The 20,925-nt window shown below is 45.3% G+C and overlaps 2 protein-coding genes across 2 annotated transcripts in view; one reads left to right on the forward strand and one right to left on the reverse strand.

Annotated features, from left to right (window-relative positions):
• The first annotated feature begins 1,669 nt into the window (after positions 1–1,669).
• The window catches only part of FOXP2 (forkhead box P2), a 404,432-nt gene continuing 385,176 nt past the window's right edge, over positions 1,670–20,925 (forward strand). Inside the window, exon 1 of the mRNA XM_065743467.1 lies at positions 1,670–1,922. The gene's annotated coding sequence lies outside the window, so the exon portion shown is untranslated. The remainder of the gene's footprint in view (positions 1,923–20,925) is intronic.
• On the reverse strand, positions 2,643–6,962 carry LOC136051465 (proapoptotic nucleolar protein 1-like). Its single transcript, XM_065740905.1, has 2 exons — positions 6,882–6,962; positions 2,643–3,095 (listed from the first exon to the last, which is right to left on the reverse strand). Exons 1-2 carry the CDS (start codon positions 6,960–6,962, stop codon positions 2,643–2,645), a joined length of 534 nt encoding a protein of 177 aa, XP_065596977.1.

Consider the following 20,925-nt stretch of genomic DNA (forward strand, 5'->3'; position numbering starts at 1 on the left):
CCGCGTTCTGCTCTGCCCGAACTGCGCCGGGGGCTGCGGACGGGGAGCGGAGCGAGGGCCGAGAGAGGATTCGGTTCGTGCTCCGAGGACGTTTACACACAGCGCTGAGGGACACGGCGATGTGACGGGCACTTCGCATCGCCAGCTGCGCCGGAAAAATGCATTAAATTAATTAAGGGAAGACGGCTTCGAAGCGGTTTATTTGAAGCGAGAAATACGATACGAACGCGCAGATGAAATCACGAAACCGTAAACAGGAACAAACAACACGCTCGTTGTTCATTAGGAGGCCAAGTTGCGTTTTACGCCCCGATCGCTGCCGTAAAAATAAAAAGAGTCGGAAAAGTGTTTGTTCGCGGAGCGCTCGCTCCGCGCAGCGCTCACACCGCGTTGTTCCCCGCGCCCCATCGCGCACCGCACAGGGCGGCTCCCGGCGGCGGCCGCTCCGCTGCCAAGCGGATTTCACACCGCTCTCAAAGAAAGCACAGCGGGGCCGGGCCGGGCGCTCCGTCCAGCAAGCGCGGGGCGCGGCGCGGTCTGCCGCCAGGAGAGCCGCAGCTGCCCGTCGGGAGGAGGGCGGCGGGTTCGGGGCCGAGCGGAGCCCGTGGCGGCCGATTTCGTTTGCGGGCGGCGTGGAGCGCGGCGGGCGCCGCTGGGTTTCCCCCCACCCGCAGCCGTCGGGGGGCGGCGGGGGGCGGCCGCCCGCGGTCCCCGCGCTCCGCATCCCCGCGGCCCCGCAGGCGGGCTCGGCGGGCGGCACCCGCAACCGTTGCGCTCGCAAAGTGCGATAGAAGCGAAGCGGCAACGGGGCGGGCGAGGAGGTGTGCGGGCGGGAAGGGGGGTAAGGGGGGGTGAGGACGAACACAAAAGAGTTGCAAGTAGCAAATAAATATATTTTACGACCACCCATCGGCAGCCGCGGCGGCGGCGAGCTCTGCCCCGGCGGTGAACTTTCACCTCGCGAACCCAGCCTCGCCCCCATTGGCCGGGCCCGCAGCCGCCGCGGCCCCCTCCCGGCCCCGGCCCCGCAGTACGGCCCGCACGGAGGGGCAGGGGCCGGGAAGGGGCCGCGGTGGCCCGGGCGCTGAGCGGAGAAAGTTTCGCGGAGCGTCGGACTCCCGTCCCGCAGCCGCCTCCCACGCGTGTCTCCCACCCCGAGGGCGGGCAGCGGGCCGCAGACGGTCGGCACTGCCAGCACAACGCGCGGCTTTGTTTTCTCTCCCCGTCTGCTAAACTCGTTGTGTCTAACGGAGCAAAAAAAAAAGGGGGGGGGGGGGGGGTGAAGAGGGAGGGAGAGAGGGAGGGAGGGAGAGGGGGCGGGGAGGGGGGAGCTGGCAGCAGGTGGAGCGGGCACGGGCCGGGGGGGTGCGGAGCGGGGCACGGCACAGCACGGCGCGGCACGGCGCGTCCCGCAGCACTTTCCGCTGTTGCCATCCTCCCCCCTGCCCGCCCCCCGCGCATTATTAGCACTTCTGTGCAGGCCACTTGGCGATCATGTGAGGGCTCCCTCCTCACTCCCCTTTCCTCCGAAGGAGTCGGTGTGTGTGTGCGTGTGTGTGTGTGTGTGTGTGCGCGCGTGTGTGCGCGCGGCGGGTTTTTTTTTTTCTTCCTCTCCTCTTTTTTTTTTTTTTTTGCATTCCCAACAAAACACATACACACAGCGGCACACTCCGCACACAGCCAGACCCGCACGCCGGCGCCAGGCAGCGCCAGCCCGCGGGAGGCCGCCCGGCCCCGCCGCCGCCCCGCGCCCGCTCCCGGCCCCGCCGCTCCCCCCCCCCCACCCCCGCCCCGCTCCCGGCCCGCGCGTCCCGGCGGCGGCGGCGGCTCCGCCCGCAGAGACTTTGCATGTGTGCGGCGCTCCGTTCGCCCTTTCTCTCGGTGTCAGCTCGCCGGGACGCCCCGCACGGTGTCTCCTCCCGGTAAGTGCTACCCCCCCACCCCCCCAACGCACACCCCCCTCCTCGCACACACCCGTCCCCTCCTTCCCCCCCCCGCGCTCCGGTGTGTGACTCTCCCTCCGCTCCCCCCGCCTCCGCCGCTCACTGACTTGCCGCTGCCTCCGCCGCGGGAAAGTTTGGCCGCGGCCCCGCGGTGACATGTGTCAGCCCGGCCGCGCCGGGGCCGCTGCCGGCCGGGCCGGGCCGGGCCGAGCTCTGCCCCCCTCCGGGTGTCCCTGGGCGTCCCGGGGCGGCAGCGCGACGGGAGCCGGGCAAACAACCTGTAGGCTTCCGTGCGGGAGGGGGGGGGGGCTTCAGAGAGCGCTCGCCCCGCTCCTCCATCTGTTTTTTTTCTTTTTTTCTTTTTTTTTTTCCCCTTTATTTTCTTTCACTGCTTTTATTTTCTTTTTCCAAGCCCTCCCCAGCAGACAGCCGGGGTGAAGAGCCGTGTCACGTTTCTCCTTTGTGTGCTGCCCGCCCGCCGCCGGGAGACGCGCACCCCCCCCTCTCCCCAACCCCCCCCCTCCCCGCCCGGCCCCGATCGCCGCGCTCCGCCGGGGGCCCCGCTCCCTCCTGGCCCGGCCCGACGGCCGCGGGGCAGCGCGGCACTGCGCACCCCCCCCGCTCCGACAGCCGCACGGAAAGGCAGAAAAAAAAAAACAAATAAAAAAAAACCCAAGCCAACAATCCCACAAAAAAGCCCTAAAACCGGGGATTAATAAATAATGCCGCGGAGTTCCGGAGGTGGCCTGCTGCCCTTCGGACTGCCTCTCGCCGTTCAGGAGGGCTGCGGGACCCCGCAAACTTTTGAAAGTTTAATTTTTTCGGACAGGGGGGAACGCGGAGAGCCCGGGGCTGCGGGACGTGGGGGGGGGGGGGGGAGCCGGGCCCGGCCCGTGCGGGCACTGCGGCGGGGTGAAGGCGGCCGGGGCTCTCCTCCTCCTGCTTGTGCCGGTCTGCGGGCAGCGAGCGGGTCCCGACGGCGGAGGGGGGGGGGTTCCCGAGCTCCCGGCGGGGGCGGCACGCACCGCTCTGCGCGGAGACGGCGCTGCTGCTGCGTCCTCGGGGGGGAAAGAATTCCGAAGTAACCACCCCAAATTGAGGGCAGCGTCTGTGGTCTGCTGCAGGGGGAAGGCAGCGCGCAGCGATCGCTAGCTGGGAACCGGGTTTTAAACCTCTGGTTTAGGTACTTCCGTAAAGAGAGGAACGCAGAAGTCCCCCTTCCGTAGGGGGTTGCCCCCCGCGCACTCCCTGCACGCAGGGGAAGCTCTGCGCTGACATCAGTGGGGATCTGTCCGGCTGCGGTCCGGGGAGGTGATGCCAGAAGCGTGGGGGGAAAGAGGTGAAATTTAAGAGATTCGGACAGGTTTAATTCTCTTTGCCCCGTGCTAGGTAATTTAAAACCATTAAGGGAAAACATTACTGCTAGTAATATTACTCTAAAGAAAATATGATTAATTATTAAATCCGTTTCTCTAATGCTACGCTGAACCTTCTTGAGTGAGATATAGATCGGAGCGTTCAAATTAGTATTTATTTTTAATTTAAGGTTTCTCCCAACTGTAATAATTCCTTCATATTTCATACAGATGAAGACGCCTGTTTTGCGGTAACTCTCTATTTTAGTGCGGTTCGTACAGACCGGCGGTGTTCGGGAGCGTTTCCGTGTACTTAAATCATGTATTTAACAACTTGGAATGGTAGATTACTGAGTAGTTGGGGGAAAGTAGGAGTGTTCCAAACGCAGCGTCCCCCAAATAGGTGAAGCGACCTTGGCGTCAGCGGGTAGATCACTGAGCACCACGCAGAGCGCTGCACCATTCGCTGTTCTGGTTTATTTCAGTGCGTCGGTCCCGGGGTGCCGCTCCATGTGCGGCCTCACCGTGCAGGCTGTAACCTTAAGCTGGGAGCCTGAGCAGGGGCACTTGTATAAATATTTGAGTATTTCTTTGTTTTTAGTTTAACCTCTGGGATGGCTAGGTTTTGTCACGAGACCTTTGTTCGAGTGAAGTGTTTATAATATTTGGGAGAGGGCGAAAATGAAATGTGGCGTAGCTTTCTCTTCAGCGCAGGTTTGTGTAAAACTGCCACAGGTCCAGGGAGGAGCAGCCTAACGAGTGCTCGCAGAGTGTGAGGAAGAGCAAAGCAACTATGTCGACTCCAGATATTTTAATTTATCACTGAACGGCACTTTTAAGGCTGCACCAGGCTCTGTGTGATAGTTAGGTGTTGAGTTCCAGAGGTAAGTGACAGAATTTTTTTCAGCAGTCATCTGTTGCTTGTACGGTTTTTTTTTAGCTTTCTTTAATGACGGGCACCGAAAAGTAACGTTTCAGGATTAAAGATGTGTTTGCTTAGAAACATTCCTCAAAGTATTTTACAGTATTACTGTAGCATAGGCTGTGGAGTGGTGTAGGTGAACTGGGCTAAGCGTTTCATGTGCTGAGGAATATACCTGATTCAGCATTGCACGCATGGGATTTGTTCAAGGCTACTGGGCTGAAAACAATGCAAAACTTCTGAGAGCTCATCCGCGCTCTGGCAGTGTTCTGCTGTGTGTCACTGAAAGTGTCACTTAACCTCTTTGTTTCTCCATTAAAATGTGAGGACTGGTATTTCTCTGTCCCTCTGATAGAGCAATTAATTGATATTTCTTGAATACTGAATGCTCTTTTGTTCCATTTCAGTTTTTGACGGGTTTATTTTGGAGAAGTTCAGTTCCGATGGTGGTTTAGAAAAGAGTGGCTGGTGGGAGACCATGTTTTTGCTTTGTGAGTCAGATCATGCAGAGGTCACTCGCTCGTAGGGATGGAAAATGATTTAGGACATAGGTCAGCGAGAAGTACTCATGGAATGATTTTGACTGGAGAAAATTGCAAATCGCCCTCAAACTCAAAAGCGCTATCAACTTGGTTACAAAATACTAATTTTGGGTACACTTGAACTGATTACTCTTTTTAAACTTTGTGGCAGCTAGTGGGTCTGGAAGTAATGCAAATTATGTATTTTTTCACCGCCACTGTTGCATACCTCTCAACTAATCCTCGTTAAAAGGAATACTTGTCATTTAGATTCCCCTTGTCTGTCCTGTTTCGACTTGAAATCTTTTTTGATTGCGTGTGTAAATTAGTGGCACCAGAAAAACTGAATTAAAAAGATGAAATGGTGGAAAAAATTTTCTACAGTGAAGTGCCCTCAGTTTTACAGCTCAGTGTTCTGTGTTTGAAGGTTTGCTTCTGCGTCCGCTCTGTCACAGAGTGATTGTATTTACCTCACTGTGGGCATTTCCAAGGGTAGTCTTAAACTTGAATTTCTAAACCTCTAGATTGGCATAACACAAGGAACGGTCCCACAAGTATCATTTAACGCTGATAATCTTTTCTCTCTTTTTTTAGGCTCTCAGTAGCTTAATGACACTTAACCTTTTTTTTTTTTATTTTATTTTTTTTACATCTTCCAAGATGTGTACTTCAAATTGCAAGAGGCATCTCTGTCATCTGATGCAAGATTTGCATTTGTTTGGCTTTTCTGCTTTTTTTTTTCTTTTTTAATTTCTGCTGCGTTTCCATTTTAAGGGCAAGACAATGTTTGGTCTTAGGAAGCTGGATTTAAAAGTGCCACCAATAGCTCATCTGTGCTGTCGTCACTGAAGGAGCTGAAAATAATCTTTTTAATGAACAGTTGCTACAACATTCATTGGTGCACCAAAGTGTGGGTCGAAATGATGTTGGAAAGGGAAGTTTGAGCTCTGGAGAGTGAGTTGTATGTGGCATTCTGTTTAATATCAAGTTTTCAGTTCTCATTCTAAGGCAAACTAAATGGAAATGTTAAGCACACTGTGCTCTGTTATTGCTACAGTGAGCGTTTGTGGTGAATTGTAGTGGTTGGTCGGGGAGGAATGAGAGCACCGTAGGCTTAACTTTTGATCTGTTCACTCGCTGTTTCTTCTTCCTGCAAATAGCAGTCACTCGTCCTCCTCCTTACAGCTGCAGCTGGAAAGGGTTTCGCTGCAGTTTGTTTCACATTTAAATCTGTTCTGCTGCGGGCAGGCTGATCCCATGCATACTGTGAGTGGCTCTCAGTGTGCCCTGGGCTGGGCTGCCTGGCTCTCTCAGTGGCTGAGGCTTCTTGCCCCAAACTGGGCTGCTGGGCCCTGCCAGCAACTGAGCATTGCAGGGGCAGGAGGGAGCATACAGAGGTGTCATTCTTACTGGTGAGGGCAGGAAGACTGGGGCAACGGGCAGCAGCTTTGTTCAGCACTCAGAAGGGATGTCTGTGCCCCATACCCCTTCTCCCTTCCATGAGAAGTTTCTGGCCTGCTGATGGCCGCAGCCCCTACGTTGGGTGTGCTAGGCCCACAATGCAATTGAGTTGAATTAAGTGTTTCTCCGAGGTGCTGGCCTTGGCCCACGGCGGGGAGCCTGCCTGCAGGGTGCTGGGAGGACGGTGGTGGCAGCAGCTTCTGGGCTCCGAACTGGCAGTGGGTTTGGAGAGCGACGTTCTGAGGTCACACAGTATGTTGTTAGATGTAGCTGGGAGGTTGGTGGTTTTTTTTCTAAGCATGTTGCTTCTTTGGGAAAGTACATTTTTATAAAAAATTACCTACACCTTCAAAGATGGATGTTTTGTTGAGGGAATATGCACAGCATCTATTGAAGTCATTTATTTTTTATCTCACAACGTGATGCAACTTTCATCAGGATTGCTCTACTAGGAAAATCTAAATACCGATTTTTTCTATTATCCATCTTCTGCATTTCTGTCTGTAACAATATGAATGCATTTAAAAATCCAGGATACATATTTGAGTAGGTTGAATTTCTGTGTTTGAGCCACTGTGACGAACTACGTACCTGACACGAGCGTGCGTTAGAAGGCCGTGGTGGTGACGGATGGTGCCGCTGTAACGTCGGTGGTCTATGCCCTGGGGAAGAGCTGTACCTGCTCCTCCTTCTTCTGCACTGCTTCTCCCGCAGGGTTGGGCTGGGTCTGCACGTGGAGGTACTGGCACTCACAGGGCATTCCCGTGCTGTGGGTTACTTCAGGCATAATGCTAAGCGATGAGGCTGTCAGGTGGTGAATTTGAATTTGCCCAGGAATGGGTAAGGAAATCGAGAAGAGGGGAATGTATCACTAAACAGCATTTAAATCTCAGTGTTCAGTCGGTGCTAAAAGAATTAAACTCAGTCGTTTTGTTGATTTCTCGTTTTCTAACTCTTACTGCAAACGTTAAGGAGGCACATTGTTCTTCTCGCACTGGAACCACTCCCGTAAAAAAGGGCTGCGTGTAATCCATATGCAGTGAAACCTACAGCTGATGTTTAACTGCTTGGAAATTAGATCAGAATCTGTCAAGTTTTACCACTTACAAATAATGTCAAAGAAATTTTAAGGGTTAGCTGTGGGAAGCCACCAAGGGCTTTGGGGAGGAGCGTGACAACACAAAAACGATGAAGATTTGGGGAGTGCTGTGGAAAGCGGCCAGAGAAAACATGTGATTGGGCTGGAGCCAGCCGGCGCGGAGAGGGGGGGCTGCTGGGGAAGCAGGGATTTGCAGCAGAAAAGGCGGTGTGATTTTCTTCTCGTGGCCAATATCTGAAATGCATTTTTTTGCCATAACTTCCTCTAAGGGAAGGAGCAACGAGCGTTGTGTGTGGCAGCGTTCCCCGTGCAGCCGGGCACAGTGTGAATGAGCACACGAGGAGTTCTGTCGATGCGTGCTGGCTGTGGTCTGGGCCTTAAGGTGCTGTAAGCTGTTGCAAAAAATGCTTAGATTTTATAAACTGAGAGTGTGTGTCTTTGGATACGTACGTACCAGTTGTTGTGCCGAAAATTGTTTTTTAATTAGTGCCGATCTAAGAATCACTTTCCTGGTGTGGCAGAGCTCTTCTTAAAAAGATAAAGGGGAAGAAAAGTGTATAGAAGACAGAGGCTAGTGTCCTTTGGAGTCTAAAACACAATAATTGAAATATTTATGATTCAAGGCACTACTCTGTGAGAGAACACAGACCGGGTTGTGGTTTCATTACAGTACTTACAGTATTCTCATGACCTAAAAATGAAAACACAAAACCTAATGCAGTCAGGTGTGCGCAGACTGCAGTGATGTGCATAGCTGATGAACGGCTCTGTTTCCCACTTGTGTCAATATGTTTTTTTCTTTGGGTAAGAAGACACTTAATTCAAACAAGGAATAAATGATTACCTTATGTGCAGCACAGTAAACACATGAGTCAGGGTGCAGAGCCTCTCAGGTATGTGGTGAAGAGGATTCTTCAGTTGGAGACAAACTTGTGGAATATGTGGGTGCTAGAGCTGTATAAACGTTAGGATGATACTTCGCTAAAGATCTGAAATGCTTTCACCCAGAAATTCATTCAAACTCATTTATTTCCAGTTTTGAATGCATCTAAATTACTTTTAATGTTGTGATGATGCCTGTAAATTGTTCTCGGTACACAATAACTGTCAGTGTTCATTGGAAAATACGTGTGGTCAGTAGTTCACAAGATCACTATACTGAAGATGCAGAAGAAGTTTCATAACGTCATAAATCCTTGCACATTCTTTTGCTTAATAAGAAGGAATTAAATGTATTTTGACATAAACTTGGACATAGTATTTAATAGCAAAAAGATGTGTCTAGCATTGGAAGCGGCAACCAGTCTGTTCCTGAGCCTCTGTTTATTATTTATAGGAAGGGGTGTGAAGCGTACTTGAGCAACTGGAATTTTCTATCTTTTGAACTTTCTCAGGGCAAGTTTTTAAAAATGTAGGTTGAAGTGGTGTTTTTTTTCTTTTTTTCTTTTTTTTTTTAAACATGGATACAGATCATGTCTTCAGGCGGTCTCTGAGCAGCCAAGAGAATGGCAAAACTGCCACAGTACTGGTGTTACTTTCACAGGACACTGCTGGGTGGGGAAGCTGATGACTGTTGAAATGTGTCTGCAGCGGGTGTGCAGATTTCCTGGGAGGAGGCTGCAGGCTTCAAAATGAATGTCTGTCACGTGGATTTATTGAATCTCAGATATTAGGACAGAAGCCATCCTAAAAAAGAAGCATGGCCAGCATTTTCTCATGTTGATATGAAGACTCTCTGTGATTACTAAGGGTTTCAGCTTAGCTACTGAGGCTTGTTGATAGTTAGATATGTTTGAACCATCACATGCAAAGTTCTTCTGAGGCTGCTTAGCTGCTCTTCAGAGCTGGATAGGCTGAGAATGGCGACTAAGCACTTGCGTAAAAAAGACAACTCCATGGATTCACAAGGCAGACTTTTTCCTTCCTGAGGAATCTGTAGTGCCCATGGTTTTTACAGAAGTGAATATTTGATGATGAATTCACAATGCTGTCCTCTACCACTTCTTTCCTGGACAGCTGCAACAAGCATCAAGAAACAGACATGTAGGTTGATACTGCGTGCTGCAGGATTGGTGCATGTTCAGTAAGTGTGACACTTGCCAGAAGCTTTGTGTGTGCTTTGTGTGCAGTGTGGAGGGTTGACACCTGTAATTCCCTACCTATTTCTTTAGAAAGTATAGGGCTTTAGGCAGATTGGTCTGCTTACATATTTCATTTAGCCTCTCCAACACACCTGTGTTCTTGCAGGCTTCTCCAGAGCAGAGGAGCAGGCAGTGGGACAGCATTCTGGTGGTACCTCCTAGTTGTTGTTTCTTGAGAGCCTTCCCTCTCTATTATTTACTTGTTGCATGAGAGGAATGTTCCTGTAAGGTCTGATTAGTGGGGCTCCTGAGCTGTAGACTGGACAGAGTATCTTAAATCTTATCTTCAGAGTATCTTAAATCTTCGTGTTTTGTGGCTGAATAGTAGAATACAAATATATTATTTGATTACATGTAAAAATGGAACCTGCTGCGCTGGACTTAGCTGGAGTGCTCTTTTAAGCTCTTATTCAGTACATGTCCTTTGGTAAGAAGAATAAATCTTTGGACCATTAACCATATTATGCATAGTTGCTTGTACATTTTGTGAATCAGTAATGCTTATATCAAAACCTCTCATTATAGTTACGTATCATTTAAATACAGTTTTTCTGCCCCTAGTGACTGCCATTAGTTCTTTATTGTTACCACTAAACTTCCTTGTTACCAGTGCAGGGAAAGCACTGTTTTTTTCAAGTCACTGCTAGGCCTGGAGTTTTGCACCAAATTCAGTTACCAGCAACATTTTCTCTGGCAGAATTTCTCTTCACCTAAGTCATAGGTGAGTGGGAGCTGAATGTGACCACAGACTACAAAAAATAACTTTCTTGTTGTCACCTGCAATATTACCGTAATTGGAACTAATGAGTCTGCAGTTGCACAATATTTATGTTGCAATCCAAACTGACACAGCCTGGAATGCTTTGGGAGCAAAACACAGCACAGACCTGAGCCTTGGGCAGCAGAATTGAGGGGAGCAAACTGCCCTTTGTAAGGATCTCCTGTAGTGAGAAGGCCTGAAGTCATACTGTTTGTCCTCTGGGTTCCCCTGCCCTGCTGTGGGCCAGGGTCACTTCCCTGTGGGAGTGGGAAGATGCAGCAGGGTGTTGCTCAGAGCTGCAGATGGCATTTTGTAGGTGTCACCGTGGGTCAGGCTGCAAACACTGTTTTGGTAAATGGAAGTGCTGGGGGAAGTGCTTCGCTGAGACCTTCTCATGGAGATGGACTCTGGTTACTTTACTCAACGCTGGGAGGGTCTTTGCCAGGAGATATCATTTGGAAGCAAGTCTTTAAATATGTTCACTTTCTCTCAATGGATGGAAATAATGAGTCAGCATCCCCTGTCACCCTTACTTCCCAGATGGTGGTAGGCCCAGTGAGACACAAGCTTCACCCTGCCGCTGCCCTGGTAGGCTCTGCGGCTGCTAATGGACTTGATCTATTACTCCTGGCCTTCAGTGTGAACCGAGCAGGGTGTATTTACTGGTGACTGACATGCTTAGATCAGCGGCCGCCAGGTACCTGGTCAGCTCTTCAAGCTGGGCTTCAGTGCTTGCTTGAACCCCTCAGGGTTCAGCTGCTTGCGGCATTTAAAACACGTCAAGTGGTTTTGCTTCATAGCAGAGATTTGACTCAGCAAGACTTGTGCTAACTCTTGCTGAAGATATGAAATACAATTTGTAGCTTATAATTGCTGCCTAATATGATCTTGGACCCTTACTTAAAATCCATTTAACTGATACTGTACTTTCTTTATAAGGTTATTATTGGTAGCTAACCTTTTCTTGTGTTGTGGTTAAATGTACAATGTAATAAGGGTGTTTTTTAATGTGTTTAAGAGTTGGAAGATGTGTTAGAAGTAACCTTTATGCAGAGAGTTTTATATAGTTGTGGTGATGATAGTGATATTAAAATCCTGAACATTAGTACCACCTGAATGTAATTTCTTCTCATTGTGTTTTGTGGGTGCCTTTGACAGGGGATGGTACAGTATATTGAGAAAATTAATTTTTGTTCTCTACTACCTTTCCTACCAGTAATTATTAACCTTGTGCAAATCATTGTCTTCAGAAGGTTTTTCTGCTTTTCATGTATACAAAATTACAAAAAGCGTATCAGATACAGCAGATGAACTGCAGGTCTGTCTTTCTCAACATTTCAAGGAGAGCAAACTAAAACTGAGGATTTTGGCACCAAATGAGAAGCCTCCTAGAAATCCTGGCTTTCTCATTTAACTTTTGATGAACAGGCATGAGCCATGTCTATTGGAGATCTCTTGGGATCACTAGATGTAAAGATTAATTTTTCTTAACGATAAATCTTGATAATTTTGTTGTTTTTATTTGTTTGTATGCTTTTGGTTGCCTTACAGAAACGTGGATCTGTTTAGAGTTGTAAGTTAAGTAAGTTATTTCTCCTGCTTTTGTTTTTACCAGATACCTAAGTGTACATGTAGAATTTAGGGTCCACAAAAAGAATTTCAGAACTGCACCCTGCTTCAAAGTGCTTCAAACAGCAGTGAAAAAGATGAAGTTTTGTACCAGAATTAAAAGAAGCTGCTAAAGCAGAGTAATATGAGTGTCATATGTATGGTCAGCCTTTGTGGTTTTCAGTTTGCTTTTTCCCCGTTTGCTCTGTTTGTTCTATTTCCCCACTGTTGAGATGTTTTGCTTTTAGTTTTTGTTATTTATTTATTTATTTATTTTCATTTCTGTTCCCTTTTGCCTCAGTGGGACATTGTGGATTGGAGAGGGGGAGCAGGTTTTGCACATGTCAGGCTATTGGTCTGTAACTGAGAAATACTTGCTTTTCTTAGGTTCAGTAAACTGTTGTCAGGGGTGAGCACGGCAATAGGGATGGAGTGGGCAAGAATGGCCCTAAGAGAAACAAACACTATTTTTTATCTTAAATAGATGGTGGAGGGGGGCAGTGGTCACGGCTCATGAGGTTGAAATTAACTGCTTTTAGCATTGTGAAGATGACAGTGATGTAGACAGAGTGCTATCCTGAAATTTATATGTATAATTCTTGGCTCAGATTTAGATTTCTTGTGGAACTTTAGGGTAGAGTTGCTTAATCTCAAGGCAGTAAAGATAAATTCATTAATGGTTATGAGGTGTAGAGATAATTAAATAGAGGATGCCAGTAAATTGCTTTCTGAAGCTCAATGACTGTAAACTCTGATCTTCTAATTTAATCTATCTACCACTTCCCATCCCGTTTGTGAAAGGCTTTGGAGACTGAGAAATTAGTCCTGCTCTCAGGGTAGCAACTGCATGAACTGAGCAGTGTTCTTGGAGGGGAAAAATGCCTCAGTCAATATTGTATGGACAAAGGGTAGCTGAAACAGGTTTCTGTGTTGTCTGTCGTGTTCTGAGATTGTTTTGTTTCTTGCTAACTGCCTGAATTCTGCAATGGCCTGTGATGTTCCTGACAAACACACAGGAAAAACGAAGAAGGTAATGACCTGGTGAAAGAAATCCTGTCCAGATGAGAGAAATTAACCAAATCCATTTCTTTTTTCGGTGGTGTATTATTGCTTAAGTCTGGCTTTTCTTAGACACTGGTCTAAGCCAGTGTTATCACTGTGTCACTAGACAGTGATTTTTCTTCTTATGAATTATTCAAATGTGTGCAGAAATTATTTGAGAGAGAAATTAGATACCTCTGAAATTAGCCTTTTCTAAAAAAGGGTATTTTAGCTGTGTGAGGAAAAAATTCATTTTACGTTTTTAACCTGAGCTTTCGGAATAGAAATACACATGAAAATGTGTCCTGACTCACTTTAACGTTGTGTCTGTGTTTTCTCAGTAGGCTATTTGTTTGTGTAGGGCATTCTTCATCTAAAGCACTGCATTCAGTTAATGTGCTTAATGCTGTACAGTCCTTTGAGATCTGAAGTGGGCTTGTGGACATGAAGGAAGTGGACAAGAAATACAGTGGTGTAAATGGAAGGGCTCTGTGGCAGGCAGGATTCAGTCTGTCTCTCTGGTGATGTTTCATCTTTATTATTGATGGACGTGGGTGTACAGTGGTAGTATGAGGCAGGTCCAGACCCTCCCTTGGCCCCTTTGCATGAACTCTGTGCACAGCTTCCTGACGGAGCACTGTGTGCTTCTCTTGCCATGGCCCAGCCAGAAAGTCAGCTGGAAAGCCCCCTCTGTGCTCTCTTCTGCTTTCTGGTAGCTAGAGGCTCCTCCTGGGGTAAGCGTATGGGAAGGTTTCACCCTTCTGGGATTTAGACACCTGCCAGATCAAGCTGGATTGCTTCTCACCATGAAGAACTTGTGTTGCACCAGTGACCACAGTTTGCAACCTGGGCTCACAGGCGGTCTGATTTATTTCTTGACCTGAGAAGTGTGGGATAGGTAGCTGCAGGTCACAAGGTTGGGATGCAGGCTGCTGTTTCTGTGCCTAAGACTGTGGTTGCTGGTGCCTTGACAGCAACAGCATCTGTTGTGTGATCCTTATTTTGCCAGGAAATGGAAGAGACAGATGGAGAAGTAGTGGAGAATGCTCGTGATGGCAAACTTCACTGTTTCTTTTGGCCAACTAGTTTGACATCAATTTTAAAAGTCTAGTGGGTGAGCTGAAGTGAGCTGAAGCCAACAGAAAAAAGGGGCAGACTCCGAGCAGTGTTGCAAAAGGAGGTTTGCTCTTCCTTGTTTACTTTGTCATAGAAGAAGTGAGAGAAAGTGAGTTAGCTAGAAGATAAGTATTCATAATTCACAGTGGAGATTTTTAAAAGAAATTAAAGAAGTTTATTTTACAGGTGTGTGTGTGCCTCTTATAGTAGGGCCTGTAAATATAGTTAGTAGTTGTGCCTTAGCTGCTTCCAGGTCTACCATCCCTATCCCACAGAACATGTCTCACAGAAATGAAGCTGCCTTTTGATTTCCACTTGGCAAATCTGAAGTACTGGCAGTAAATAGTGGTTTTGGTGAACTTTACAAAAGCTAAAAACAAAAACCAACTAATTGGTAGCTGTACAACAAAGCATTTTCTAAAATGTTCTTTTCTCTTGATTATTGCAGTATAACATCAATGGTATTTCTTCCTCCACAACTTTAAACTTCATTTAAAGCTACATTTTTGTTGTTAGTGGGAAGAAGTCAATAAAAGATCTAGTAATGTGTATATACGGTAAGTACAGAAGCAAAGTTTCTATCTTGGCTTTGCAATCTAAACAGTTTGAAGCCTCTTAAAAGTTCAGTATAGTTGATATAAAAAAGCCATTCCTGTGACCATTTGCAAAGTTTTAATTTGTTCTAAGCCCGGTTGTTGATCTAGAGGTTTTACTCACATAAAGTTGATTAATTGCTTTTGCCACTTCTGTTTGCAGTTCTGTATAATCTCATGCAGGCCATTGTATTTTCTTTTTAGTTTAAGCTTCTGTTGATGGTTGCATGTTTGTATGGGAAGTTGGATTTTACCACTAATAACTTAAGTATTTTAATAAGCAAATAAATAAGATTCAAAACAATAACAGACCACTGCAAACTGGAACAGTGGCTAAGTAGTGGAAATTTGTTTCATGAAGCATAACTTTTGCACAAGCTGTGGGCTGCGCTGTGGAAGCTCTTGGTTTTATGCAACTTCATTTATTTAGAAAGAGAAAGTGGTCATCCTGTTTTTAAGTTCCTCTGTATTTAAGACAGATTTAGATAGAAACAAGATTAATAGGCCTATCTCTTATATAAGGTATTGTTAAAGTGAGCATGTCTTCCCTGATAATTACTATTCATTAAGGCTAAATACTCTTTCTTTAGTGGAGATAACTCTCAATTAACTTCTGTGGATGAATGAATATTGGCGCTGAAATCGCTTCAGACAAAATTTGAAATTCTGATACTTTCTAAGAGACCTGTGGCTCATCTGCTTTACCTTTACATTTCAGAAAACATCCACCACTCTGAACACTCAGGTCAGTTACATTAATACAACGTGACCCTCACGGCAAGAGATTAGAGTCTTAGTGATATTTGACTTGGTTAGCTTGGCCAAAGCAGGAGCCCACGGTTTCAGTGTGCAGGGTGCAACTCAGTCATTGCAGGTGATGCCAAGGAAGGTGCTGTTAGTGTTCATCTGTGAAGTACTCTCAGAATCTGTATCTGTGCTGTACTCTCAGAAACTAGGAATATCAGTGGCTTGCATCCATGTACTTTTTCATGAATACTTATGTAGTTGACTGAAAAGTGCATGCTGACACTGTTAGGAATTTGTCCACATAAAGGAAAACGTGTCAATTCCCTCTGCGGTAGGCAGAGTACCAGTTTTCACGTGTATACGTAATGAAGGAGAATTCTAAAATCTTCAGACAGACTAAGAAAAATCATGTAGGAATTAAAAAGAAACAGGAAATAGTATTGCTGATAGTGAAAGGATGAAGAGAGGAGGAAAACTTATGCTCCTCTCCATTTTTTAAGGAGATCAGTTATGGTTTTTGAACTTTAGGGATTACAGTGCATTTTCTTTGCCACGGAGCTGTCAGAAAATACAAAGGTTATATCTGTGCAGACAGCTTAACTTGCTTTCAAGCTCTCCCAAGTGCTTTAACTTATCTCACGTTCAGCTGCAGAAATCTCTAGCCCTTGGAGGTACCAGAGCATTAGGGCTGTGTGTCACTGAGGACAGGCAGGACAGAGCTGTGGACACAAGCTGCAGTGTGGGGCTGCAGGGCTCAGCGAGTGCACCCTGCCATTGTGCTGAGGTGCTTACTCTGGGGGCAGGAGTATGGGACAAAGGAACCTTCCTCTACCATAATCCTCCATTTTAATCTTTGCTTTTGCAAGTTTTCAAGTTATTAATTCTGGAGAGCAGAGCTCTGAAATAGGTCTGTTTGCTTTTGCTTGCTTTACTTTTTCAGTTCTCTTTCCTCTCATGCTTATTTAAAGTTGATCCCGGCAACAGAGGGGATGATGCTAAGAAAAGGCTTTCATCAAAGGAGTATCCTAAAACTTCTACCTAACTAGAAGTATACCGCAAGGTGAAGAAGCTGCATAAAATATAGCAGCAGTACAAGAAACCATCACGTTTTTACTGAAATCATTGTACAATGGAAAGTGCTTCATGTCAGCTGAAATGTCAGATGTATCAGGAAAAAGTTAAAGTGGAACCTGATTTCTGTAAAGCTAAAGATTCAAGTAATTTGCTTAGGGATGCAGTAGAAAATCAATCTTATGCTTGAAAGAGAGAATAGTAGCCTTCAAGTCTCATCTCATGTTTTGTAGCTGATTGCCTGTTTTTATTATCTCCCCCCCTTTTCCTTCAGTACTTACTAATGCCCTTTGGTTAACTCCATTATACCTTTGAAAAACTTCTTGCAGAGCTCAGCTGCTTTGTCTTGTTTGCTGGATAAGCCTCACTGATATTGTTATAATTAATAGGGTGTGTTAAAGCTTCCAGAACTGAGTGTTGCAGAACCAGGCTGTTAAAACTTGGTACCTCGTATGTTCTGTCATGTGCAGGATTTCCATCCACCACAGGTGGGGCTCATCAGAGAGCGTGCTAGAGATGCACTGATCTTACATGTTTGCTGGGAGCTAGTTTGGCAGCATCATGGTTCTGCTTGTGAGCAAGTAAGAGGGACAGAAAATAAACTCACTTTACAGTTTGGAGGCGTGTCTCTAATTTGCCTTTATTATTGTTTTTATAGCAAAGGGATAAAAATGCAAGAGAAGAATGCACTGTCTTTTCAGATGTTGAAAATCTCTGAATATCTGATTCATAAGTAACAGTTGAAACAGTTTGTCATAAGTTGTGTGCTACATGACAGCAATCTTCTTGCTTTGTCTCTTCCTTCTGTGGAGCGTTACTGCTTTACTTCCCCCAGTAATTTTGATTTTAGGAAAAAAGTGCTTGAAATTACAAGAAAGTTATACAGAGTAAGAAGAAGTGGATCCAACAGTCTGATATTTTTGAAGAATTTCATTTTATTTTTTTGATGACTTGGAGGTGTTCTGAATATTAGTAACTTCCTAGTTCTGCGAAAGTAAAATATGAAGCTGATGTTGGTTTTTGTTTTTATTTTAATTGAAGGGTAAATACATTAATTGATAAAGAACAACTCAAAAAATAAGACGATGGGGAAGGATGCTGAGCAGTGTGAGCAATGTATGAGTGCTGACCAAGTACTGTATCTAAGTAGAAGCAAGTATAAGTCATTCAAACATTACAGACAACATCATAGGCTTTGCTTTCAGTATTGGGGTCTTTATCCAGAAAGGAGAACTGTGACTCTGGAAAAGTGATGAGCGTTTAATACTGGTGTATCTACTGAGTTTAGACATTTTAAATTTAAGTTGCAACTTAACTTTATATATTTGGATGTATAAACAGATAAATTTGAGAGTAAGAAGGCTAGATGCTTCTGCCTACATTCCTTTTTTCCTTTTTTTTTTGCATAAACACTGTTCTTGGATAGTTTCTTAAAAAACAAACGTATGGAAAAGAAGACTATGTAGGGAGGAGAAACTTGATAATAGAGTATTTTCAGCTTCCTTTATAAGGGCATAACAAAGTCCGTTAAAAGAGGAGCAGGTTTTGAATACTTGAGAGTAGTTATTTTACAGAAACGATTTCAAGATGGATTTCACTGGGAAACTTTACATTATGAATTAAGGGCTGTTCTAACACATGCCCAGGCTTGATGAAGGAATTATGCCACCAGTTCCTTACAACTATGATATATGAGTGATGATGTGACCACTGCATTTCCTTTTGGAGGAAGCGGGAGTGTGCCTAGAGTACTTACTGGCATACCAATATTCACTAGGGCTGCTCTGAAAGTAATGCCTCCTATTTTATTATTTTGACCCATGACATCAGAAGCAGATATAATGGTATGGCAGTAGAGACTGAACCTTCCCACCAGTATTTCATTACCCTTGTTGCTGTGCAACAGATGTGTCAACGGTTTATGGGCAGGTTTGGCCCAGTTCTGTGATGAATGGGGTGGGGGACCCACGGACCTGTGCCCTAGGGAAGAAGAAGGGGAAAAGGGAAAGGGCAGAGCTTAAAAATAAAACAGCAGCAACAATCTGAGGAGGAAAGCTAATCTACTAAATAACACAGCAGAATGCAAAGTAATACAATATAATGCAATATAATTGGAATTGAAGCAAATAAATCAAATACAGTGAGAGAGAGTGTCTGAAAACCAAAGGCCTTTCTCTGATGCTGAAGACGACACAGCTAGGAGCGCACACTGTTGGGTTGAGCAGAAAGGGAAAAGAGAGGGATCTTGTGACTTGCCAACAGTTTTATCTTTCCCTCTGAACAGAAAGTGGAAAATGCAAAATAACACCAAGTCCTCTAGGGAATGTAGTTCTTCTCTTCTGAGACAGGTATACCTGGAACTATCAACAGTCCACGGAACTGGAGCATTAACTCTTTAACTCCCAGTGCACTACATGATGTTATGATGTGTAATACCGATAACAACAAATCATAAAACCATGACAAGATGGCAGCAGAGGGGCAGCCTGACAAAATGGTGTCTGACATGGAAGTGCATGTGAAATAAAGGTGCATCATTGAATTCATCCATGCAGAAAAAAATTCAGTGACATTTGTCAATGCTTGCTGAACATCTGTGGAGACCAGCCAGTGGAGGTGGGCATAGTGAAGTGATGGGCGGTGTGTTTCAGCAGTAGTAACAGCAACAAGAGGTCACCTCCATTGGGGCAGGTTTTTCTAAATACAGTGACTTGCAGTCTCTTGTTCATCACTGGCAAAAATACATAGCTAATGATGAGAATTTCCTCTGTGCTCTTCATATTGGTTGTAGTTTTCATGCAAATAAATAGGAGGCATAACTTCTGGAGTGACCTACTTATTAGTTCTGTACCTGGCCTTTGACATGCAGAGATGATCTGGAATGCCACTGCTGGGTTCTATACACAGAGCAGTTTTGAGTCTTGATCCAGAAATAGGACTATTTAAATAAACAGGTTGACACCACAGGTAGAAATGGACAAAGGAAAACAAGAGGAGTTAGCATAGCATCAAATAATCTGTTTTAAAATTCTTCATAAGTCTTATGCCAGAGTGATTTGAAAGAAGTTAATCAGTTAGTTTTGTGGACATTTGCAGGTGTGTGAAGTGTCAGCCTAGATAAAAAGCCTGAAGATGCTTAATTGAAAAAATAACACATAGATGATGGAAGTTGGCAGCCTGGACCTAAAGGAGAAGGGAGTTTACCTCTAGATATGGAATGAGAGATGATAGGTAAGCTTTGACATGGAAGATAAATGATTAATATATAATAGGATACTGGATTTATGTCAGTGGAATGAGATTGCATTTGTCAAGATTAGAACAAAAGAGAAAAACAAGAAATGAAATAAGAAAGATGGGAATATTAGCTGTACGATTTGAGAGGAGAGACAAACTTTAAAGGTGGGGTTTATAATGATCCTATAGTATTTCCTTACAAAAATTCCATAAATATGCAAGTCTGTAGTACCCAGTGAGATGCTTTCATGTGAAGAATCAGTCAAAAATGACGCTTGGATTATTGGCCTTAATGAATGGTAATGGTCCCAGGAAAGGAGGTAAGGAGAGACATCATTAGCCCTGTAGAGGACACTATTCACTGTCTGTCCACCTACTGCAAAATAGTAGCTCAGCTCGCACCTGCAGCTGAGCAGTGGTATGATGTTAGTGACAGGGAGAAAACAGCTTGTTCTAGGTGAGTTTTCAGTTGGTGCAATCCAGAATTTAAGATTTCTCACTTCATTGATTCTCTTGTGAAGAAGATCTTTCATAAAGTTTTGACATTATTGTTCTTTTTTGTTTTCCTGTTCCTTTTTAGTGGCAATACTTGCAACCTAAGGCTGTGCTTAGGTTTGTCCTACTATTGTTGTTCAAGTATCACAGAAAGTAGATAACTAAAACATGTCATAACATGCTTAAGTATTTAGTTTTGTGAGCCTTGATTGCCTTAATTGCATTGCTCCTGAGTGGTGAAACAAGGAGTTAGGAAGATCATCTAATATATATGTAGGATACATCTCCATTGACTGGAAACCTGATTTTGGAAATGTGTAACCAGTCTTATTTCTCCATATGTAGGGTTGAAGTATTTCATTTGTTTGTTTATAGAGAGATCAAGGAGATCATACTACTGTAAATTTCCCAGTTTTGACCTTCATCTTTATTACTCTGTGGTCATCCTTGTACAGTTCATTTTGGGCCAGTTCTGATGCCTGGAGGACCACAGGGCTTTCAGGCTGCTGTGGTTATCTCGTTTTGTTTTTTGTTTTTTTTTTTTTAATGCAGAAGAATGGACTGGTATAACTGGCTGAAGTGCAAGTAGCAGCAAGTAGAATCACAACCTTGGACTTCAGGAGAGCTAACTTTGCCCTCTTCAGGAATCTGCTTGGAAGAATTTCATGGGGTCAGGTCCTAGAAGGGTGAGTCCAAGAGAGATGGTCAGTATTCAAGCATCTCATCTTCCAGGCTCAGAGTCAGTGCATTCATTCTAGAAAGAGGTCTAGCAGAGGAGGCAGAGGACTTCCCTGGATGAGCATGGAGATGAGAAA

The sequence above is a fragment of the Cyrtonyx montezumae genome, unplaced genomic scaffold (assembly GCF_038088225.1).
Source record: "Cyrtonyx montezumae isolate F1298 unplaced genomic scaffold, pur_monq_1.0 scaffold_3, whole genome shotgun sequence".
In the NCBI taxonomy this organism is placed as follows: Eukaryota; Metazoa; Chordata; class Aves; order Galliformes; family Odontophoridae; genus Cyrtonyx; species Cyrtonyx montezumae.